This window comes from Vulpes lagopus, chromosome 4 (assembly GCF_018345385.1).
Source record: "Vulpes lagopus strain Blue_001 chromosome 4, ASM1834538v1, whole genome shotgun sequence".
NCBI classification, from domain to species: Eukaryota; Metazoa; Chordata; class Mammalia; order Carnivora; family Canidae; genus Vulpes; species Vulpes lagopus.
Genome location: NC_054827.1, coordinates 26,281,484 through 26,305,227, shown reverse-complemented (window position 1 = coordinate 26,305,227; position 23,744 = coordinate 26,281,484). Strand labels below are relative to the sequence as shown.

General features: G+C 34.6%; 1 protein-coding gene across 5 annotated transcripts in view; it reads right to left on the bottom strand.

Moving 5' to 3' along the window:
• The window catches only part of WRN (WRN RecQ like helicase), a 144,923-nt gene that overhangs the window by 60,106 nt on the left and 61,073 nt on the right, over positions 1-23,744 (bottom strand). For all 5 annotated transcript variants that reach the window (XM_041752866.1, XM_041752865.1, XM_041752867.1 and 2 more), the window contains 6 exons: positions 22,715-22,782; positions 22,320-22,428; positions 21,425-21,493; positions 16,786-16,868; positions 12,667-12,773; positions 4,015-4,202 (listed from right to left, as the gene is read on the bottom strand). In XM_041752866.1, the coding sequence (XP_041608800.1) occupies positions 4,015-4,202; positions 12,667-12,773; positions 16,786-16,868; positions 21,425-21,493; positions 22,320-22,428; positions 22,715-22,782 (624 nt within the window). The remainder of the gene's footprint in view (positions 1-4,014; positions 4,203-12,666; positions 12,774-16,785; positions 16,869-21,424; positions 21,494-22,319; positions 22,429-22,714; positions 22,783-23,744) is intronic.

Sequence of the window (23,744 nt, the reverse complement as noted above, 5' to 3'; positions counted from 1 at the left end):
CAAAAAAGAACAAACATATAAATATATAGGCTTCAGTTTGAGTTTTCAAAACCAGTTTGAGTTTTATCTTAATTTCCCCTGTCTTTTTAAAATTTTAATTTTAATTTTTTAAATTTTAATTAATTTTCCTTTTAGTAAAATACTAAAAAGAGAAAGCATAAAGAAAACAGTGATCTATTTAACTACATAAAAATGTGGAAAGTCAAATGTGGAAATAAGTTACATTAAATCCCAAACACCTTAGACTCACTTTTTGTTCAAATTAAAGTTAAAACCAGAGACAAGTTTATTTATTTAAGCAGAAGTCTTGATAAAAACTTGCAAGTTACTGGAAATTCAATCCCCATACTTTTAGAAATGCAAAGCACTAGATGAAAAATTAGTCTTCATTTACATTAGATAAATGAATATTTACATAGGAGAACAGTCTTATTCTCTTTCATATAGTCATTTCCATAAATGTATTCATTTATGCTGACTTAATATAAAAATGTATTATTTCTGATTAGGAAAAACTGTTTAATTTTTAATGCATATATTCTGATACAACCTCAACTTTAGGAATTTATTTAACAAATATACTTTCATATCTGCCAAAAGACACAAATATTCACATGAACTATAATGGCAAAAAATAATCAAAATGTTCATCATTATGTACATTCATACTATGAAATACTAATCAAACAATAAAAAATCATTGTATTTAAAACCTTTAAGAAGGGCTATGGTAAAAGTCATTGAAAACTTAAATAGGGAAAGACAGGCAGTAATTTGACTCCAAGGTTTTTTTTGAAGATTTTATTTATTTATTCATGAGAGAGACAGAGAGAGAGGCAGAGACACAGGCAGAGGGAGAAGCAGGCTCCACGCAGGGAGCCCAACACAAGACTCGATCCCAAGACTCTAAGATCATGCCCTGAGCCAAAGGCAGACACGTTAACCACTGAGACAGCCAGGTGTCCCTGACTCCAAGTTTTTACTGAATAATCTACTCAAAGCAACTTTTGATAGTGGCCAAATGGGCTTCCATAACAAAATGTCCCAGCAGATAAGTTAGTGAGAAAAAATATTTTTTAACGAACAAATCATTTATTTTTTAAAGATTTATTTATTTATTTGAGAGAGAAGTAGAGAAAAAGAGAGAGAGCATGAGTAGGGGGAGAAGCAGAGGGAGAGACTCTCAAGCAGACTCCGTGCTGAGCCTGGAGGGTAACAGAAGTCTGTACCCCACAGCCCATAACAGCATGACCCAAGCCAAAACCAAGAGTTAGAGCTTAAATCCACTGAGCCCCATAGATGCCCCTCACAAAACTATCAGCATTTAAAAAACATTTCTTAAAGAAGAAAAATTTGTTCACCAAAATGTAAACATTGTAATATCCTACATATTAGGGCCCTAATTTTAAAAAACATATTATGGAGAAAGAAAAACGCTTTTTCCTAATAATGATAACAGCATCAATTTATTGAAGATATAAAAATCCCAAATGTGTATGTACCAATTAATAGAGCTTTAACACACATGAAACAAAAATTGACAGAACTAAAGAGAGAAATAGATATGTATCTATAATAGAGTTTTTAACATATATCTTAGCAAAGACACTTTAAATCAAAGGAAAATATTACCTAAAGATATGGATATATTTTGTAACTATTTCTGTATAAAGTTAACAACAAAAATTGGAAGTGCATATCTGCATGGTACAGGTAGAGAAAAGAAGGGTGTAAAGCTCAATGCCAAAACATCAACAGTGATGATAAATGAGGAATAGAATCAGAAGGTCTAAGTACTCTTCAATTTACATGCATCTGTAGTTTTCAAATTGACACTACGACTCTGTATCACTTTTTACATTAAAAAATAAGAAAATACACAAATATTTGAATTTATAGAGCAGAAAATGCAAAGGAATAAAAATCTCTATTACAAAAGCATTCATTACTTCGCCAAGTGCTTTATTAAACATTGTTATTTCTTCATATCAATTTCTGAAGTGAAAGAAATCTATCTTCATCTAACCACTAAATTAGATAGGTGAGAGAGGCTTTCCATTCAAAGTATCATGAATATAGAAAATAAAGTCAGAATTTAACAAACATGTTAGCTCAATGAATAGAAAAAAATGGTAGAATTAAATAAAGGGAGGGAAAATATATAAAAGGCAACACTGAAGTCTTAATTACCCTCCATCTAATTATTGCTTATTAAGAGGAAAATTTCTATTTGCCTAAGGTCTACAAGAAGCATTCTGACTCTCAGTGGTTAGCTGCTACCATAACCCTTTTTGGAGGATTGAAAACGGGTGCAAAATCTTTCTTGCTTTGCTCTCAGAAAAACCATTGTCACTAAATATAAAAACCTTGGATGGTCTTGGATGTTAAGGTAAGCAGTCGGCTGTTAGTCTCCAGGAAAGAGGGAGGCACCAGAGAGGAATACCAAGATAGATTCAGGGATGTGTTTTTAGATGATGAATCTGAAAACTGCATATAGAATGCAAGGAGGAGCACTAAGGAGTAGGCCGGTCTGTTAAGGAAGACCATAATAGTTGAGGCTAAGAGACCTCCACTGGTAGAATTAACATGAAAGATGATGAGAAGAAAACATTTAAAAACAATTACAAAAGATAGCCTAAAAGGACAATAAGTCAGAAAAGATAAAATGTTACAGTCATACACACACACAAAGGTTAAACAGGTAAAAAAGGAGAAGGTTATTAGGGGAAGGCCACATAGATTGAAAATAATATGGAGAGAAAAGGATCAAAGAATAGGAGAGTAGATAATGATCTCACTGTTAAAAGACTAGCTTAAGATAAACAGCCTTATTCAAGAGAACATTTTCCCTCTAGGACACAAGGGAAATGAAGTACAATGAGTACTCACTTTGGAGAGATCACTAGAGCAACATGAATACTCAATATATCCATTACTTTCTTGTTTTATTTTTTTAAGATTTTATTTTAAAAAATAATAAGATTTTATTTTTAAGTAATTTCTATACCCAATGTGGGGCTCAAACTCAACCCCAAGATCAAGAGTCACATGCTCCAGTCAGAGTCAGCCAGGCGCCCCCATTACTTTCTTGTTTTAATCTAAATACAGTATAATCAAGCCAATAGCAAATCCTACATTCAAATTCATCCTAAAGGACCCCAAGAATGTTAAGGAAAATACTATTGATGTTATTTAAACTCTACTTGTCTAGATTTGTTTTGTGTTTGTGCTAGGGGGGTCAAACATTATTTTCATGTATTCTGACTTAAAAACACATTTCATTATATGACAGGTATATGCTTTTCACCAAGGAGACAGATCAGGGAAATAAGGCATAGGAAAGCTTCTTAGCATACAAATAAAATGCTTTCAAATAAAAGAAACAGGAAAAAGTACTAGTGACAGTTTCTTCATTGGTAAAATGAAAATAGTACCTACCTTACTGAGCAGTTGTAAGAATTACTATTATCACTTATATAAAGCACCTAGGATAGTCCTTGGCATAGAACAAGGGCTCCAAAGTATTTATTATTAAGATAACTCTTAAAATTTCCCTAATACTCAACTAGTCATATAATTAATGAATTAGATTTCAGATAAAAGACTCCATCCATCGTTTCCCTTGTTTATACTTGCCAATACTTGCCAATTATTAAGAGGCAGGGGTGCCTGGCTGGCTCGGTAGGTAGAGCATGCACTCCTGATCACAGGGTCATGAGGAGTTCAAGCCCTATGTTGGGCATAAAGCTTATTAAAAAAAAAAAAAATAGGAGCATATGACATGTTCAAGCAACAATATGAAATGCAAAAATACCAGACCTAGTTTGTGCCTTCAGGTAGGCTATTTTCCCAGGCATTATCTTGATTATATAACATCACGCTTGACTTGAACCAAATCTAAATCGAATGTGAAATGTTAAATACGCATTACAAAGAAACAGTAAATAAATAAACAAGTTTTTAAAAAAGAAGTAAATAGTTAACCAAAATTTTTATCAACCATGAAATCTTCACCTTGTCTTTTGGACAAGAAATTGGTCAAGATCCTGCAGGATGCTTCCTGTTTTTCGCCTAACTTCTAAATACAAGTTTGGTCGATCAAAACCAGTACAGGTAATCTGAGGATTCTTCAGGTTTAAGCAGTGTACAATGTCTTCCCGGATTGAAGAACTTGCAGTAGCAGTAAGTGCAACAATTGGAACCTGAATGAAATAAAATTGATTTTTAAGAAAGGAGAGCTCATTAACTCCTAACATTCCTACTGCCTTCTTACAAACAGACTGGACAACAATTACGTGAGGAACGGTGTTAAAAATGCAACTTTAAAATTACTCTTTTTCAAAGTAGAGAAAGAAAACTTCCTTCTCCGCTTTTGGAATACATTCACTTTTTTTTTTTTTTTTTTTTTTTAAGAAAGAGCACAAATGAGCCCACAGTGGGAGGAGGGGACAGAGGGAGAGGGAGAAAGAGTGAGAACTCCAAACAGGTTCCACACCCAGTGCAGACCCAAGGTGGGGCTCAATCTCACGCCCCTGAGATCATAACCTAAGCAGAAATCAAGAGTTGGACACTTAACTGACTAAGGCACCCAGTCACCCCAGAATACATTTACTTTGTAAAAATCAGAAAGTGTTCAAATAAAACACTGTAAGATTAAATACAATCTACCTACTAATTTGCTATCTAACTCTCCATTTACTATTTTTTATTTTTAACATTTATTACATTTGTAATAGAACTGATATAAATGAGGGATATGTTATACCTTATTTTTTTATTAATCTAAAATTCACAAATTACAAACCCTTTCATTCACTGAAAATCTAACAATACAAAGCAATAAATCCTTTTTGGGGGGTTTCTATACTAAAGATATTGGTCTATGGCTTCTCAGATCTAGAAGCAAATCTCTACCTGGATAACCTCTCTCGAGTTTACTAAGTTAATTGTGGCATACTATATATAAGAAGAGTGCATAACACAAAACATCCATTATTAACTGATTCCTTGAGCAACCAAGTCATGTTCTATTTTCAGTCTAGCAAAGACTTCTTAACCGGATTAGCAGACAAAACAGGAGACACAGCAGTTACTAGGAAAAACATGAATACATAATCTTTCAGAAATTTTAAACTAGGATAACAATGTACCTCTGACGAAACTAGATTCATCATTTTTGTTCCTATTATCACAGGGAGTTATAATCAATTACACTATTATTTTACATTCAGTAAAAAAGGACTAAACAGTTGTTCCTAAATCATCAACTGTTCTATATCCAAGAATCAACTTTCTTAAAATACTTTTTGTGGTCTATCACAAATAAAGTAAGTGATATCCTCTTAAAATAGCTCTTCAAAAAAAAAAAAAAATAGCTCTTCAGATGCCCTGCACCTATCTCACAATTCAGTTCAAGCAATTATCTTTCCATATAAGTGAAGCTTTAAGTACAACTGTAAAAAAGCAATTACAGAATTTGAAAAACAAGGTACGATTTACTAACACTATAAACTACTTTTACAATCAATACAACTTTACTGAATTAAAAATTATCTCAAAGCTCATGTAAAAAAAATTAAGTTTGAAGTAGCTTTTTTTTTTTTCTTTAAATTTTTATTTATTTACGATAGTCACACACACACACACACACACACACACACACACACACACACACAGAGGCAGAGACAGAAGCAGGCTCCATGCACCGGGAGCCCGAGGTGGGATTCGATCCCGGGTCTCCAGGATCACGCCCTGAGCCAAAGGCAGGCGCTATAAACCACTGCGCCACCCAGGGATCCCTGAAGTAGCTTTTTTAAATGGAAAACAAGGGTACCAGAACCAATGCAATCAGGTAACTGGCATTTTTACATTCTCTATCCTTAAATTCTGTGAAATTATTTAAATTATTTAAATATTTTAATCAAATTTATTTTAAATTTTAAAGTTAATTATTTAAAAATAAAACTCCCAAATTAACTTCATTGATTTCTGGCTCATAATTAGACTGTCCTCTGAATTTGAAGAGTGCCTACCCAACAACTTACAGATAAATAGGCCAGTTTATAGAGAAGTTAGTTACTCTAATCAAGCTTATATATGTATGTGTGTGTGTGTGTATATAAATACATACATGGAAAGTTTAAACATTAGAAGCTCTTAGGACATGCACATTTTCACAACAAAAAAGTACTGTCATTAATTTAAGTGCTTTACTCAAACAGTTTACAAATGCACTAATAACATCCTTGCTGTTTAACTGCACAGGCAGAAAAGTTTTCAGGATATAAAGAAAAAAAAGAGTTTAGTTTGGTTTGTTTTTCTAAGCAATATAATATGAGTAGATGGGCAATGCATTTGTGAAAATAAAATAAGCATGAAACTAATAGAAAAACCAAGCAAAATAGCAACATTATAGTGAAGAGTAACTGGCTTAAAGTCAGATGCCTGAGTTCAAATCCTGCTTTTGTTTATAACTAGGTGTGAGATTTTGAGCTGGTTCTTTCACTCACTAAACTTTGGTTTGTTCATCTATAAAATGAGGATGATAACAGCAGTCTCTTGTAAAGTCGTTGTGAAGAGCAATGACGTTAGAATATGTAATGCGCTGAACATGATGCATGGTACACAGTAAACACTCAAAAAGTTTCAACTACTGGGGTACCTGGGTGGCTCAGTTAGTTTAGCGTGGGACTCTTGGTTTCAGCTCAGGTGGTGATCTCAGAGTTGTGAGATTGAGCCCCTTATCCAGCTCCACATGCAGGGAGGAATCTACTTCAACTTCAGATTCTTTCTTCCTCTGCCCCTCCACATTCACAGTCTATCTCTCTCTCAAATAAATAAATAAAATCTTTAAAAATCAATTTCAACTATTATTGTTGTTATTACAACAATTCTATACGAGAATTCCAGAGCCATGGGCCCTACTCCCAGATTTGCCACTGACTTTGGTAAGAATTGCTCTTGGCCTCGGTTCTTTTCAGTAAAATATGAGATGGAGAGGACTATACAATATTAGACTCTCTTCTAACTTAAAAATTCCCACTTCGCCACTAGAAACTCCCTATGCCAGTGACCTGAAAATGATGAAAAATCACCATAAATATAATTTTTTGCCACCATTTGTAGTTAAGAATGCTGCTTCCACAAATAGAAAACAGAATAAAGTAATGGGACATATGAAATAATGGGTCTTTATTTTCACTTCAGAATTGAACAGAATCTTTTAGAAGTTTGTGCTGCCTTATGATACAAAACTTATAAACTAGAGTGAAGCCTGGATATAATATACAGGCTGGTTATGAAAAAGGTGATCACACATCCTGGTTTCCAGGGATACTCCCAGTTTATGCTATCATCACGACCTAAATATTAATAGCTTGCAATCTCTAACATTCAAAAGCAAACTGATTTGGACAATAAACCATAGTATCACCTAGTTACATCATGTTCTTAATTCATGAAACTCTTAAAGTTGGAAAATTTGGTTTCTTTGAAAATAAATACCAAGTTTTGTTAAGCAAAAACTATTAAGTAATCTTATGACTATAAATTTAGGAATGATTTAATCATAGACTTCAATGGTGCAGCACCTACACATTCAGAGAATTATAACTGTTCCTCCTGCTTCTAAATTTGGGTCATGTTGCTAATTCTAACTTTATACTATCTAATATCATGCTTCATTCATTCACTCATTTCAAGTGCTTGTCTATGTGCTTTCTTTGGGAAGGGCTAGGGAAAGAAAGAATGGAAAGAATCAACATGTCTCATGGATATCACAGTACCTTTTATTTGAATCTTACAGAATTTTAAGAATGATGTAGACCTCTCTGCCTGGCTGCTCTAAGTCTGATTCTCTCCAAACGCCAAGTGGTTTAGTGATTTCTTTGCTATATTTAAACTAAATACTAAATCCTATGGTGTGAAAACTACAACAGTTGTCCCAGTGTAATTACAACTGGAAAGAGGAAAAAAAGCACAAACAGTGAGGAAAATGAGAGTCCTACAACCACCAGGTGGCATTTCTCACCACTTAGCTAATCAACAGGATTCATGAAAACACGAGGGGACACTAGGGGAAAAAAAGGTTTTGTCAGCCATTATTTGACAAACACCCTGTGCCATACTGAGTCATCACAAGAAATGAAAATGATCCAGTAGAGTCCACAGCCATACATAATAAAAGATTTAATTCACCACTGAAAAGTGTTTAAGAACTACATAAAATATTTAGAACTCCTCTAACACAATCCTTATAGACTCAAAGGTCTCAGAAAGGATTACAGAGAGCAATGTTCCTTTTTCCAAAAGCTTACTTTAAAACCATTCTAAAGGGCAGCCTGGGTGGCTCAGCGGTTTAGCGCCACCTTCAGCCCAGGGTGTGATCCCGGGGAGTCGGGATCGAGTCCCACGTCGGGCTCCCCGCATGGAGCCTGCTTCTCCCTCTGCCTGTGTCTCTGCCCCTCTCTCTCTCTCTCTCTCTCTCTCTCTCTCTCTCTCTGTGTGTGTGTGTGTGTGTGTGTGTGTTTCTCATGAATAAATAAATAAAATCTTTAAAAAAATAAAAAATAATAAAAAATAAAACCATTCTAAATTAATGGAAAGCAGTCCTCAAGGCACACTGAGCCTACTGGCTTTCATCATACAAGTATCTTTTCTATTATGTGTACTATTAACACTGTTAACCTTTCTATATTATTTATACTATTCCACATATCATTTATTGTTTGATACTATTGCTTCTACTTTTATAGGTATGGATCTAAACTCCTTTATTGCATTATGAACTACTTCAGGGCAGAAACTATGTTTTATACTTCTTTCACATCACTTGTCTGAGAAACCAGCACAGTGTCCCACTGTGAAGCTACAGCCCAACTCCACCACCCTGTGTGGGAAAGTGACTTCTCTGATTCTTGGCTTTCTCATTGGAATTCATTTATTCATTTACCCAAGTATTTATGGAACACCCACTATGTGCCTGGTCCTGTTCTAGATTATATGAACAAAACCATCAAAAGTCTGTCCCTCACAGAGAATATCCTGGTGGGGACCCACAGACAACAGACAAAAAATACAGTAAGTTTAACAGTTATAAGTGCTATAAAAAAACAGCAAAGGAATATGAGGAATGTTGAATGTTAGAGGGGGAAATTAACTTGAAATTTTCAATATGGTGGCCCAGGAGGCCTAAATGAAAAATGAGTATTTCAGCAAAGACCAGAGAAAAGGGATCACTCCATGTGAAAAGTATTCACAGAGGGGCGTCTGGGTGGCTCAGTCTATTAAGTGTTGAACTCTTGGTTTCAGCTCAGGTCATGATCTCATGGGTCCTGAGATTAAGCCCCGAGTCAGGCTCTGTACTCAACAGGAAGTCTGCTTGAAGATCCTCTTCCTCTGCCCCTCCCCTTGCTTGCACATGGGCTCTCTCTCATACACTCCCTCAAATAAATAAATAAATCTTTAAATAAATAAATAAGTAAATCTCTCTCGGGGAAAGAGAAGAGCAGGAACAAAGCCCTACTGTAGGAGCATGCTCAATTTTGAAGAATATCAACAAGAATGATGTGGCTAGAGTGAATGAGAAGACAGTGAATGAGAAGACAAGTAGTAAAGAATGGAGTCAAAGACAAAATGGAAGACCATATCACACAAGACATTTATCATGACTTTTGTCGTTATTTCAGTGAAATAGTCTGCTGCTAGATGACTTTTAGCAGAAAATATGACCTATCTGACTTATTCTAAAAGGACCACTCTGGATCCTGTACTGAAATAACAAAAGGGGGGAAAGAGTAAGAACAGGAAGACCAATGACAAGACTGCTTCAATAATGCACCAGAATGGATATGGTAGCTTGTAGCAGGGCAGTGACACAGATCGAGAGAGAGAAATTATTAGATTCAGTATATATATATATTCTGAAGACCTCATGAGATTTCCTCACTATTTAAATGTAGAGTGGAGTGTGAGAAAATGAGGAGAGTTGAAAATTTTTGGCCTGAGGACTACAAGGATGGGCTGCTATTAAATGACATGGAGGAAACTGAGGGAAGAGCAGGTCTGGGATGGAGAGAAAATCAGAAAGGCAGTCAGAGGAATAGGTTAAGTTTGAGACGCCTATTAGGCATCTAAGTAGAAAGATGCTTAATAGACAGTTACCTTTAAATAAATGTGTGTGTGTGTGTGTGTGTGTGTGTATTCTATAAAATGGCTAAAATAAAAAATAGTGATAATACCAAATGCTAAAGGAGACAGAGAAACTAGACCACTCACACATTGCTGGTATCAACTGAAAGAGGTGGATATAAATTTGAGAGTTGTCAACATGTAGATGGTATTCAAAACTGTGTGTTAGATGAAATGAAATGACCAGGGGCCATAAAAGCAGATAGGAAAGAGAACAGGTCCAAAGATAAGGTTTTAGGCATGTCAGTGTTAAAAGAGCAGGGAGATGAAATGAAACAATTTCTCAGAATGAAGATACAGGAAGCAGAGAAGAGAACCAAGAGAATGTGCTATCCTAGTGAAGAACTGTTTCAAAAAGGTAACAAAGATACTAATCTTGCAGGCTTGTTGTGAGACTTAATCAAGATGAAAGCATTAACCCAGAGCCAGTCCCATAGTTGTTGCTCAATTCAGTCTAGTTTGATTCTCTTTCAGTATATACTTGCTAACTGGTACATTCAAGGTATTTTTGTTGGTTTGTATTATTTTATTTTAATGTCTGCTCTAACCAAATCTTTATGAAAAGAGCTAACAAAAAGAAACTCTCAATGTTCCTACCTATAAGTATAATAAATACACAATGGAAATGAGCTAGAAAATCTACCAAAAGAATAACAAACAATCTCTAACACTCTTTCTTAGTTTACTTGTAGAACTATTAAATCTTGGGTTCAGGGGACATGACAGCTTCACTACTACCAGGAAAACCTAAATAAATCAACCTTGTTTATTCATTTAAAATTAATATATGATTAATAATGATTTCTCCATTTAGCCAGATGATCCTGAGGACTGACCACTGTTCGCTGGAGGATTGTCCAGCTTTTTATTCTAATCGTAATGAGGTGGCAGTGTTACCATGAAAACTTTGGAGAAGTACCCTATGCTAGCCTGTGCTGCCTTGCTCAGGACCTCTGTCTCTACCTAGCAGTGAAGGCTGTCGCAGTTGCTGTTGCTTACTCTGGAAGGAACTTAGAACTTAACAGCAGCCTTCTAAATTTGTGTTGGGAAGACATCCTTTGGACCAAAGCAAACCTCTTTATGCTGGGCATGGTTTCTGGAAAGATGCTGCAGATGTGCCCATTAGCACAGGTTCCTGTCCCCAGGTCAGCAGAAGCTATTGTTAGGCCCTGTGTTCCTGCCCAGAGATGGAGGAACACGCTCCCTGGTTTCCAGTATTTATTTGGTAAACCTGAGTCTGGGATACCCTTTTTTTGTTACTGTTTTCCAAACACTGAATTATTGTCACCTTGATGTACAGGTTTCAATAAAGCTTTGTAAAGATAAAAAAAAAAAAAAAGTCTTTAGTAGACTAAAGAACCCAGAAGTAAATTCACCCAAATATACCCAAATGATTTCTAACGAAGTATTATAAGTGATTCAACAGAAGAGGGACAGCCTTTTCAACAAATGGTCTGGAGCAATTGTATATCTACAGGCAAAAAAAAAAAAAGAAAAGAACCTCATTCTAAACCCCACACCTTACACAAAATTTAATTCAAAATGGATCATAGACTTAAATATAAAACATAAAACTATTAAAATTCTAGGGAAAAATCATAGGAGAAAACCTTCAGGATTTAGGGTTAGGTGAAGAGCACAATGAAAGAAAAAAATGATAAACCAGACTTCATCAAAATTAAAGATGATCTAACCATGATTCTAAAGTAGTGTCTGTGTTCCACAGATCAAATCTAATCTGCAGCCTGTTTTGTTGTGACCCACAAGCAAACAGTTTTTACATTTTTTTAAAAAGATAATATTTTATTTACTCATGAGAGACACAGAGCGAGAGAGAGAGAGAGGCAGAGAGACAGGCAGAGGAAGAAGCAGGCTCCATGCAGGGAGCCCAACATGGGACTCAATCCCAGGTCTCCAGGATCACGCTGTGGGCTGCAGGTGGTGCTAAACCGCTGCGCCACCGGGGCTCCCCTAGTTTTCACATTTTTAAAGGGTTATTGAAAAGAAAAGAAAAGAAAAGAAAAGAAAAGAAAAGAAAAGAAAAGAAAAGAAAAGAAAAGAAAAGAAAAGAAAAGAAAAGAAAAGAGAGAAAAGAAAAGAGAAGAAAAGGAAAGAGAAAAAGAAAAGAAAAGAAAAGAAAAGAAAAAGAAAGAAAAGAAAAAAGAAAGAAAAGAAAAAAGAAAGAAAAGAAAAAAGAAAAATGTGACAGAGACCATATGTGTGGCCCATAAAGCCTAAATATTTACTATCTGGTTCTTTCAGAAAAGATTTGCCAATCCCTGCTTTATAGTATTCCTCAATAAATTACATACTAACCTTAGAGGAAAGCCAAAGTTAGGAATTTTTTTAAATCTTTCCCCTGCTTCACCATTCATTTGCCCTTTCATAGCGAAGTCTTCAGCTTTCTGGTAATTCCCCAATCCTGGACTCTCCTATGATAAGAATGTCATTTCAAGACATTGCACTTGGCTGGCTTACCGATGGGAGTATTGCCTTTAGGGAGCCCAAAGTCCTGAATGAACTTCTAAAATCATGTCCCCATTCAGAAATACAGTGAGCCTCATCCACAGCAATAAGTGTGATACCTACAAAAGTGAAAAATATAAAAATGTGGAAAATAAAGTTTAAAAAGAAGTAATAAATTAATCTAAGTCAATATCACCTTCACTTGAAAATATCAAATTAAAGAAAGGAGAAAAAATGATTCAAATCAAAGTATTTGGTTCATCTAAAAATATAAGCATAAATTACAACAAGTTAACACCAAAAATCATTATAAGAAGAAAGGATGGGAGATACACGGATAAAGGCATATGGATAAAAAAAAAAAAAAGGAAACATTTATACATTATTCAAACAATATTATTTATTAGATTTCAGCTTTCATCATTATTCCTCAAAGAAATGGAATTACTATTACTTTATCCTCAAAACTATCGTTCATGAACCATTTACAATGATAATGCCTTAAAAAAGAAGCGTTGGGGTTTGTTTTTTTTCCTCTTTGGTAATACTTTCAATTTTATCTCATCAATTATCTACCAAAAGAGATTAAAGACTATATTCCTCCTGAGAAGAGAAGCATCTTCATGGTCCATAACCAATTACATATTAGACCACAGAGTTCTTCTAGAATGCCAATATGGGAAGACAGGATGATATCCACATTTATAATGTAAAATGGTAAGAACTAAATCTCAGTATGTACCAACGTGGTAAGAAAGAATATAATCCATTCTTTCTTCCCCTAGCAACCTCTCTACTTTGCCCCCACACCACACACTCATACTGAAATGGAGTCAATAGTATATAGTAATGCATTTCAGAAAAGGGCTTTATTGTATAACCATCCACTAAAATGGATGGCTTTGGATATTTCAAAGGGATGATAATAGTGCTTTTGCCCTCCAATACCAAATTAATACTTAGGACAAAAATAATATTTTCCATCAACAGATCATTACTTGATATTTACTTGAATATTAATGATTTTCTGCCATTAGGGGGGTGATTACAAATACGTGTTCTAGAGTAGACTACCTGGATGCAGAACCTGGCTCCCCCACTAACATCTATATTACCTTAAGCAAGTTATTTAAGTTTCCAAGTATCAGTTTCCCACGAATAAAAGGTAAATATAGTAGTACCTAACATTTTTTAATTACTCTGAAGATTAAGTTAGATCATTCACATAAAATGCTAAGATAGGACCTGGCATAAAAGACTGCTCAATAAAAAACAAAACAAAACACCAAACTATTACCATTACAGTTATTAAATGCTCACTATGACTCAAACATTTCTCTAGGAAAAGATTAATAACATGTACTCTATAACCTTGAGAAGTTCACAATTCTAAAAGAGGAGGAGACAGACAAGCAAATAACCAATAACAATTTACTGAGATTACCAAATACGACAGAGATGAAAGAGAAAGCAAAAAAGTAAACCTACTAAATATGAATACAGGTTGATTAGTATCAAAATTCTCTGGCTGCTGCTGCATAGCAAGGAAAAATTCAATTTTACCAATTTTGGCTTTAGAAACTAAATGACCCAGATTTTAAATTAAATAGGTTACAAAAAACATGATGGCTCCTCTTTTATTTTGAAACCTTCCTTTAGCATCTGCCTTTGGCTCAGGTAATGATCCCACGGTCCTAGGAACTAGTCCCACATAGGGCTCCTTGGTCAGCAGGGAGTCCACTTCTCCCTCTCCCTCAGCCTGCACTGAGGCTCGCTGCACTTGTGCTCGCTGGCATTCGCGCTTGTGCGCTCTCTCTCTCTCTCTCTGTCCCCCCCCCGCCCCCACCCCGTGTCAAATAAATAAATAAATAAATAAATCTTAAAAAAAAGAAAGCTTCCTTAAAATTATAGGCTTAACTAACTACCTATTAACAGAGCTGAACTTTGTCCCTTACCAACAGTTTACCAAGCTTTTGCTAACTTTCGCTTTAAATTTGCAAGTCCAAGTGTCTGCCCAGGTTTTATACATATTTCATTTTGGCATATCTGCCACTCAAGTCTTTATTCTAAAACCAAAAGACAATTATAAGTGTGTTTGGTTTGAAGGAGTCTCCATACACAATTATGTTTGCTGCTTTTGTTATACACTCATACTACTTAAATAATGTAACATAAAAAGCATAAATCTGATTAGCTAAAAGTTAGACTACTGTACAAATAGAATTCTGAGTAGATTCACTTTTGCAAGCATTTCAAAATTTCCTACAAACAAAAGCCAAAGAAAAATATTTCAAAACGGATTTATCCCTTTTTGCTCAACATTGAGTCAACCAAAAAGAGCATTTCATCCATCCTATGCAGACTATTTTGCTCTAATGATTGCAGTGTGCATAATTTAATCCATTACAAAAAATAAAAATAAAGAATTAGAACTAGCTGTCAAAGGATCTAAGTAAATAAGCTAATAATTAATTAACCCCATCCCAGAAACAAAGCAAATACTAAAATGGAACAAAACATATCCAGCTCACCATGGACACAGATCGTAACTTTTGCTATAAAGCCATTAAATTCATGTATCTAGGGTATTTAGGCCTAACCTAGGTTGAAATATCCTTAAGGATTCCATACAATCTAATAGGAGACACACCAAATTTGTCTTCCATTAAAGGCAAAAATATAATATGCCAATAAGTGATAAGAAATTGATAATATATCTTTAATAATGTATTTAATCAAATGTTAACTTTGCCCTCATTCTTTTGTTCACATTTACTATATACTAAAAAGTTACAAATTTGTTTTTATTACATTCTCACAAAAATTTTAAATGTATTCCTAGAGTTATATGCTACTAACCAAACATTAATGAGATGTTGCCATGTTGAAAATTTACCTATCCAGAATTATTTTAATATATAATTATACAATAAGATCATAGAATATTAGGAAACTAAGACTTTAACTGAATGGTTAAAGTAACAGTAGCTATGACTGCAACTCTTGGGTGCTTATCTAGCCATCAAGAATGAATAAAAAAAAAGACAAAAATTTTTGAGTACAAAAAAAAGGGCATCAGCACTTGACTAATTCTGTATTTACATTTTATAGGAAATAAGTTCCATCTAACTTTTTAAAATCATACTCAGCTGGTGGCAAATAATCAAAGGTACTGTGGTTTCCAATCCTGACTACACATCAGAATCACTCATGAAAAACTTAGAGGTGCTAGGAGCCCACCCCAGGCATGGTAAATCAGAATTTTTAAGTTTGGTGGATGCTACATTTTTCTAAAGTTGGAAAGGTGATTCTCGTGAACAAGAAGGATGGAGAACCACTACTGTGATTTAAGTTAGATTCAGAATATGAGGGCAGCCTGGGTGGTTCAGTGGTTTGGCGCCGCCTTCAGCCCAGGGCCTGATCCTGGAGTCTGGGGATAGAGTCCTGCGTCAGGCTCCCTGCATGGAACCTGCTTCTCCCTCTGCCTGTGTCTCTACCTCTGTGTCTCTCACTAATAAATAAATAAAATTTAAAAAAAAATTCAGAATATGAAAAAAAGGAAATTATTTCATAGAATCTAAGATTCAACATTTGTTGAATTTAAATAATTTAAATCCCTACTATGTGCCAGGTACTGCACTAGGACATTTTTTCCTCAAAAGGTTTATAATCTCACAGAAGAAAAGAGATAAACAGCCAATTATAACACAGGATACTAATTTTTATGGCAAAACAAATTACAGGTACTAGGGGATAAGAGAGGAAAGACACCAAGTTGGAAAGTCAGAGACTTCCTGGAGGAAATACTATTTGTTTTGTTGTTTTTTGTTTTTTTTTTTTAATTTTTATTTATGATAGTCACAGAGAGAGAGAGAGAGAGGCAGAGACACAGGCAGAGGGAGAAGCAGGCTCCATGCACCAGGAGCCCGATGTGGGATTCGATCCCGGGTCTCCAGGATCGCGCCCTGGGCCAAAGGCAGGTGCCAAACCACTGCGCCACCCAGGGATCCCAGGAAATACTATTTGAAATCAACTAACAGAAGTGAAATGCAATATCCATCCATATATTTAACTTTAAAGGATAGCTCAATTAAATAAGTACTTATAAAAAGATCCTATTGTACCACTTACCAATTTCAGCCTGAAGTTGCTGGAGTAGGAACAAGTTACCAGAACAGAATTCTGGAGTTATGTATACAATCCGGTATTTGCCTCTGTAAAAAGAAACAAATAAACAAGAGAAATGGGAAATATACTAAGTTAAAGAAACATCATCCAATGAACCAGAACTTAAAACCGTAATGCCTGACAAATTTTTAAATAATGTTATACCACTTAAAACTAAATGAATGTTACATGTTATATATATCCACATATATTAATTCCTTGATTCCACTTAAATACAGCAAAATAAAAAATGACAGGGTACTCAGAGAGTACTCAGCATTAAGGTGACATTAGAAGGCAGGTTTTAATTTCCAACAGTCTGACCCAAAACTACAGTCAAACAAGTCAAACAATCAAGCCTATGGTAAACGTCTCATGTGCTAGCAATCCAGCCATATACTACCCTCTTTCTTGGAGAACTACAACCCATTATCTTACCACCCACTCCATGGCAAATCACTCCATGATTAAGCCCACAGTCCATGTTTCTCCTATGTATTTTACTCTCTTGCCTAAATATATCTTGTTGGGCCAGGGTTAGCCACTGTATCAATGTCAAATCAATTAGTCTCTGTCCTAGAATTTGGGGATCTGACCAAGAAACAATCACTCAGTCTCTACCAATAGCAAGATATGTAATATATGAAAAAAGGAGCTGCAAAGCAGTCTTCTCTACCTTGTGAATAGAAAAGAAGAAAAGGCTTATCTTCTCAGAAGAACAAGGAAGACACATAGAGGCTATAAATAAAAGAAAAACTTCCTATATTCTTGATACACAAATCCAAGTCTCTTCCTAAGAAGTGGCTAAGTTGTATTCAGTGTGATCCACAATACATTCCTATATCCTTAATATAAAATTCAGTATTTGCTGACGCTAGCTTTACTTTTTTCTATTCTGGGCAAATAGAATCTTAACTAAGATAATGTTTGTGATAAAAGTTAGGTCTAGGGCATTTAAAATACATAGAGTCTTCTTTTCATTCTTCCAAGTGAAGACATAGATAAAGTTAAATAGAATGAAAATGAATTTCCTATATAAATAGACTTTAAAATATTTCATCTACTGTGTGCCAATCATGTTACTTTCATTAGGAATTAGGAACAAAAGAGATATGCTTTTAAACTCATGAAATTAATTCAATATTCTAATTCGCATAGGAAAACAGTATAAATAAAAAGCTCTGATGTCAAGGAATCCCTGGGTGGCTCAGTGGTTTGGCGCCTGCCTTTGGCCCAGAGCGTGATCCTGGAGTCCTGGGATTAAGTCCCATACTGGGCTCCCTGCCTGGAGCCTGCTTCTCTCTCTGCCTGTGTCTCTGCCTCTCTGTGTGTGTGTGTGTGTGTCTCTCATGAACAAAGAAATAAATAAAAATCTTTAAAAAAAAAAAAAAGAGAAAGAAAAAAGAAAAGCTCTGATGTCAGACGCCCAAGGTTCAAATCTCAATTCTACTTCTTAGAAGCTAAGTCATCTTAGCCAAGTACTTAACTTTAGCATGCCTTGGTTTCTTCAGTGTAATATAGTCATAATAATTATAAGGACAATTAACTCAACAGATAATCTAGACTCAAGATAAATCCAAGCAAATTCCAGCTTCCATTTGAGTAGAAAAGGTAAATTTGAAATACTTTTGGAAATACGAAGGACCTAGAATAGACAAAACGCTCTGGGGAAAATAAAGAACAAAATTGGAAGACTTCAACTACCTGATTTCAAGGTTTATTATAAAGCTATAGTAATTAAGACACCAACTCAGATGGTCTAAGAGATAGAACGGATGGTCTGATAGAACAGAGAACAAAGAGTGGAGCAATAGACCCATGTATATATAGTCATTTTATTTTTGACAAAGGTACAAAGACAATTCAGTGGAGAAAGAACACTACCTTCAACAAATGGAGCTGGAACAATTGGATATCCTTATGAGAAAAATGAATTATAATCAATAACTACTACAATGCACAAAATTTACATTAAATGGGTTGTAGGCCTAAATGTAAACCTTAAAATTGTAACACTTTTAGGAGAAAATATAAAAGAAAGTCTTTGTGATCCTGAGATAGGCAAAGGTTTCTTAGATTCCACACCAAAAGCAAAATCCATAAAAGAACAAAGAGACAGACTGGACTTCATAATGAAAAAGAACTGTTCAGAGAATGAAAAGAAAAATCACAAAGTAGAAGAAAATTTTTTCAAAGCACATACCAATACAGAATTTGTATTCAGAATACATAAATGACTATCAAAACTCAGTAAGGGAAAAACAACAAGGAATGGGCAAGAGATATGAATAGACAGTTCCTCAAAGAAGAAGCCTCAAAGATAGCCAATAAATGCATGAGAAGATGATCCACATCACTAGTCATTAAGGAAATGCAAATTAAAATCACACAGAGATCCTATTAGAATGGCTAAAATTAAGACTGGCCACATATCAAGCAACGGCAGAGAGGAGACAGCACTGGAATTCTCAGACCCTGACACTGGCAACAGAAAATCGTACAATCATTATCAGAAAGTCTGGCAGTGTCTTAAAAAGTCAACATAGAATTACCTATGACCCAGCAATTTCACTCATAGGTACCCACACAAAATCAAGAAAACATACCTCACGTAAAAACTTACACACAAACGTTCACAGTACAATTATTCCTAACACCCCGGAAGACAACCTAAATGTCTATCGTTAATGAATGGATAAACAAAATATGGCATGTCTGTTTCATCCATAAAAGAAATCACGTACTGACAACATTATGCTAAATGAAAGAAGCCAAACACAAAAGGTCACATACTAAGTTCATTCATATGAAATGTCCAGAGTAGGTAAATCACAGGGACAGAAATTAGATTAGTGGTTTGAAGGGGTGTGGGAGGAAGGACACTAGGGAATGACTGCTTATTGGATACTGAGGTTTTTGGGGGCGGGGAGTGATGAAAATGTTCTGGAATTAAATAGTGGTGATGGCTGCACAATTGTGACTGTACTAAAAGCCACTGAACTATACACATTTAAAATGGTTAAAATGATGAGTATTACATAAATTTATCTCAATCAGAAAAATAAGTTAAGTATTATTCACTACATGATCCAATGACTCCACTCCTTGGTTTATACCAATGAAATGAAAACATATGTCCATAAAAAGATGTGCATACAAATGCTCAGAGCAGCTTTATTTATAACAGCCCAAAAAAGGAAACAATGCAAATGTCTATCAACAGCTGAAGAGATGAAACAAATTGTGACATATCCATATAATATTATCTATTCAGCATTAAAAAAGGAATGACCTATTGATACATGCAACAAGATGGATGAATCTTAAAGTAATTATGCTGTGTAATTTAAACCAGACAAAACAAGACCACATATTGCATCACTGATTCTGTTTATGTAAAATTTTAGGAAATATAAGCTAGTCTACAGTAATAGGTATTAGATTAGTAGTTACATGGTAAGTGGGGTAGAGAAGGTAGGAAAAAGTGAGGGGAATGAATTCCAAAAGGTAGAGCAAACTTTGAGGATGATAGATATATGTTCATCATTTGGACTGTGGTGATGGTTTTGTGGGTGTTTATATGCCAAACTTACCAAATTATACACTTAAGTATGTAAAAATGATTGTATGTCAATTATACCTCAATAAAGGTGCTTTAAAATGTTTAAAAAGAAAGAAAATATACATTCAAAAAAATTTTATAGAAATATTCATAGCAGCTTTATGAGTAATAGCCCCAAACTACAAACAGCTTAGGCATCTACTGATAAGGAAATGAAAATACAAACTATGGTATTTTCATACAATGACATCACTCTGAAGTATTAAAAAAATACAGATACAATATGAAGAATTCTCTAAATATTTTGCTGAATGCAAGAAAATTTCTACAAAAATTCATATTATATGAATCCATCTACATGAAGTTTGAGAACAGACAAAAGTATGGTAGAAAAAAATTAGTGGTCTGCTTTAAAATGGAGATAGGAGGACAGACTGGAAAGGGACATGACATGAAGCAACTTTCTGGAGTCACAGTAATACTCTATTATATCTTGATAGGGGTTTGGGTGATACATTTCTATGCATTTGTCAAAACTGGGTAAATACATTTGTATGTGTGTATTTATTAATAAAATACATATGTTAATCTATACACACATATTTTTGCATGTGTTTTGAGATTCTATTCTTATTTGGAATTATGCCATGAAAGAATTGGTGGGGCAAGAGATCTAGAATCCAGTCCCTGCTCAGCCATTAATTCACTGAATGACTTTAGGCAAATTATTTTCTCTGGGCCTCAGTTTCCTCATATGTAAAATGAGACAAAACTAGATACACACTCTCCTGGTTCTCGTTCAAAACCAAAATTTTACAGCACGATGACTACAAAGCTATTTTCACAGTCCAACTAAAAATAATAGATTTCTTTAAGTTTGAAAGACTTTAAAAGGAACAGTTCTGCAAATTTACCATAAAACAAAATAAACATTCTAACCATGAACATTTCGTCCACACATTAAATTTTTTTGGTGTATAAAATTCTCTCACATACCACAGACACCCAATCACATAATCAGAAGTCATATAAATTACTCACAATTTAATATCTTCTAGAACATTTTTTGACTGTGCTGATCCCAGAAAACAAGCTGGAATGTTGGACATTCTATAAGAAGAAAAACAAATATTCTGGAGCCATGTACACACTACAAAGATCAATTTCATTCTCTTCAAAAAATAAAGAAATATAATATTAAACAGTCCTCTTCTTTGTAATCCTCACTCTTTTTGTAAACAAATTTGATAAATTCCTTCAAAGACCATATTAGAAAGCAGGTTGTTAGGGCAGGTTTTTCAGAAAGACTGTAAACTCTGATTAAAGAATTTTACAAAAAAAAAAAAAACAAAAGAAAACAAAACAACAAAAAAAGAATTTTAAAATTTCTCTGTAACTAAAAATTATACTTCCATGTGTACACTTCATACCAAGCTAAAGAGCAAGGGTAACCAAAAGAGAAAAGAATCTTGAGATATGGATGTAAACTGGCTTAGAGTTTGCTGTTACAAAAATTTTTATTAGGACCATCTGGTAGCCTTGGTTTATAGAGAACTCAAGAAAGAAGGTAAGTCCTTCCATCCAAGGGTCCTTTATCACTAAGAAAAACAGAGTAACATTCACAGAAATGTGTTACTGGAAAGTAGATTTTAATGTACATGATAGATTATGTTTCCTTATGGAAGGAAAAAAAGGGTGAAAATGTGGGAATGAAAACATTACTGGAGTACCTGGCTGGCTTAGTCAGTAGAGCCTGAGAGTCTTCATCTCGGGATTGTAAATTCAAGCCCCACACTGGGTGTAGAGATTATTTAAAAATAGAAGGAAGGGAGTGAAGGAAGGAGACAGTGAGAGAGGAAGTGGGGGAGGAAGGGAGAGTGAGGGAAGGAGCAAAGAAGGGAGGGAAGAAGGAAGGAAACATGGAAACATTACTTACTTAAGCTGGAGCACTTGGTCTTCCATCAAAGAAATAAGAGGAGAGATGACAAGACCAATCCTCCCTGAATACACAGGTGGGTACTGGAAGCACAAACTCTTTCCATATCCTGGAAATAAAAATAATATCCTGACGGAAATAAAAATAAAGCCTTTGTATTCTGATTTCTTCTTACAATGTACTTACGTGAGATGAACGGTCACTACTAACATGCTATCCTCCTAAGAACTAATTCCTGCATAAATCTGAGTTTCTAATCTCAAATCACTCTGTTCTGTATTTTACACCATTTGCATTTGTATTTATATTTTGAGAGTGTAATGAAAGATTATGCATTTCAAAACCTTTAAGTTTTATATTTTAGAGGCCTAAGTTATTGCTTAAGTATAACTTACCAGTTGCCATCACAACAACATTATCTCTTCTTTCTTCCAATACAGAATGAATCACCTTCCACTGAACCCTGAAGGGTAAAAAGCATAAGGCTGTTTTGTTTGACTAACAAGAAACCCAAGGAAAAATTGAAACACATTTAATTTTTTCACTACCTCTAATAGAATTTTTTTCCTTAAAGATTGTATTTACTTATTTATTTTATTTTAGAGAGAACGCACACACAAGAGTGGAGGGAGGATCAGAGAGCGAGAATCTCAAGCACATTCCATGCTGAGCACAGAGCCATCAAGGGGCTCAATTTAACCACCTGGAGATCACAACCAGAGCCAAAACCAAGAGTCAGAAGCTTAACCAACTGAGCCACCCAGGTGCCCCTCTAAGAGAATTTTTACACTTTTGAGCTTCAATATAAAAAAACGTATAAACCTTGGGACATTAAAACAAAAAGGCCCATTTGATCAAGCTCCCATTCAAGCTGACTTCACAACTGTGAACTTCAAATGGTATATGGTAGATGAAGGAATGGATAGAGAGGTGACAGATGGATATATGATAAGGCAAGTATACTAAAATGTTGAATATACAGGTATTCATAGTAAAAAAAACTCTTTCAGCTTTACTCTTTGAAAAATTTTTTAATAAAATGTTGAGGGAAAAATCAATAGGAAAAGTGATCTTCTAATGTGCTGATAATGACCTATTTTTTCTTACATGAGTGCTGGTTACCCAGGGTGCCTAGTTTGTAAAAATTCATTGATCTATACATTTATGTGCACTATTCTGTATGTAGGATAAAATAGTTTAATAGTTTAATAAAAATAAAAAAAAATTAAGATCAAAGAAAAGAGGAAAGAAATGCTTCCATGGGTTAAATTTTAAATTTGCAGAGTAGGAAAAAATCCAGTCTAGATTTTTACATTCTTATTAGTTTTATTCAAATTTACCTGTTCCTCACCTCATTTTTATTCACCTCATTTTAATACCTATAAATGTGCCCCCTTAGATATATATTTGGATATATTAAAACTG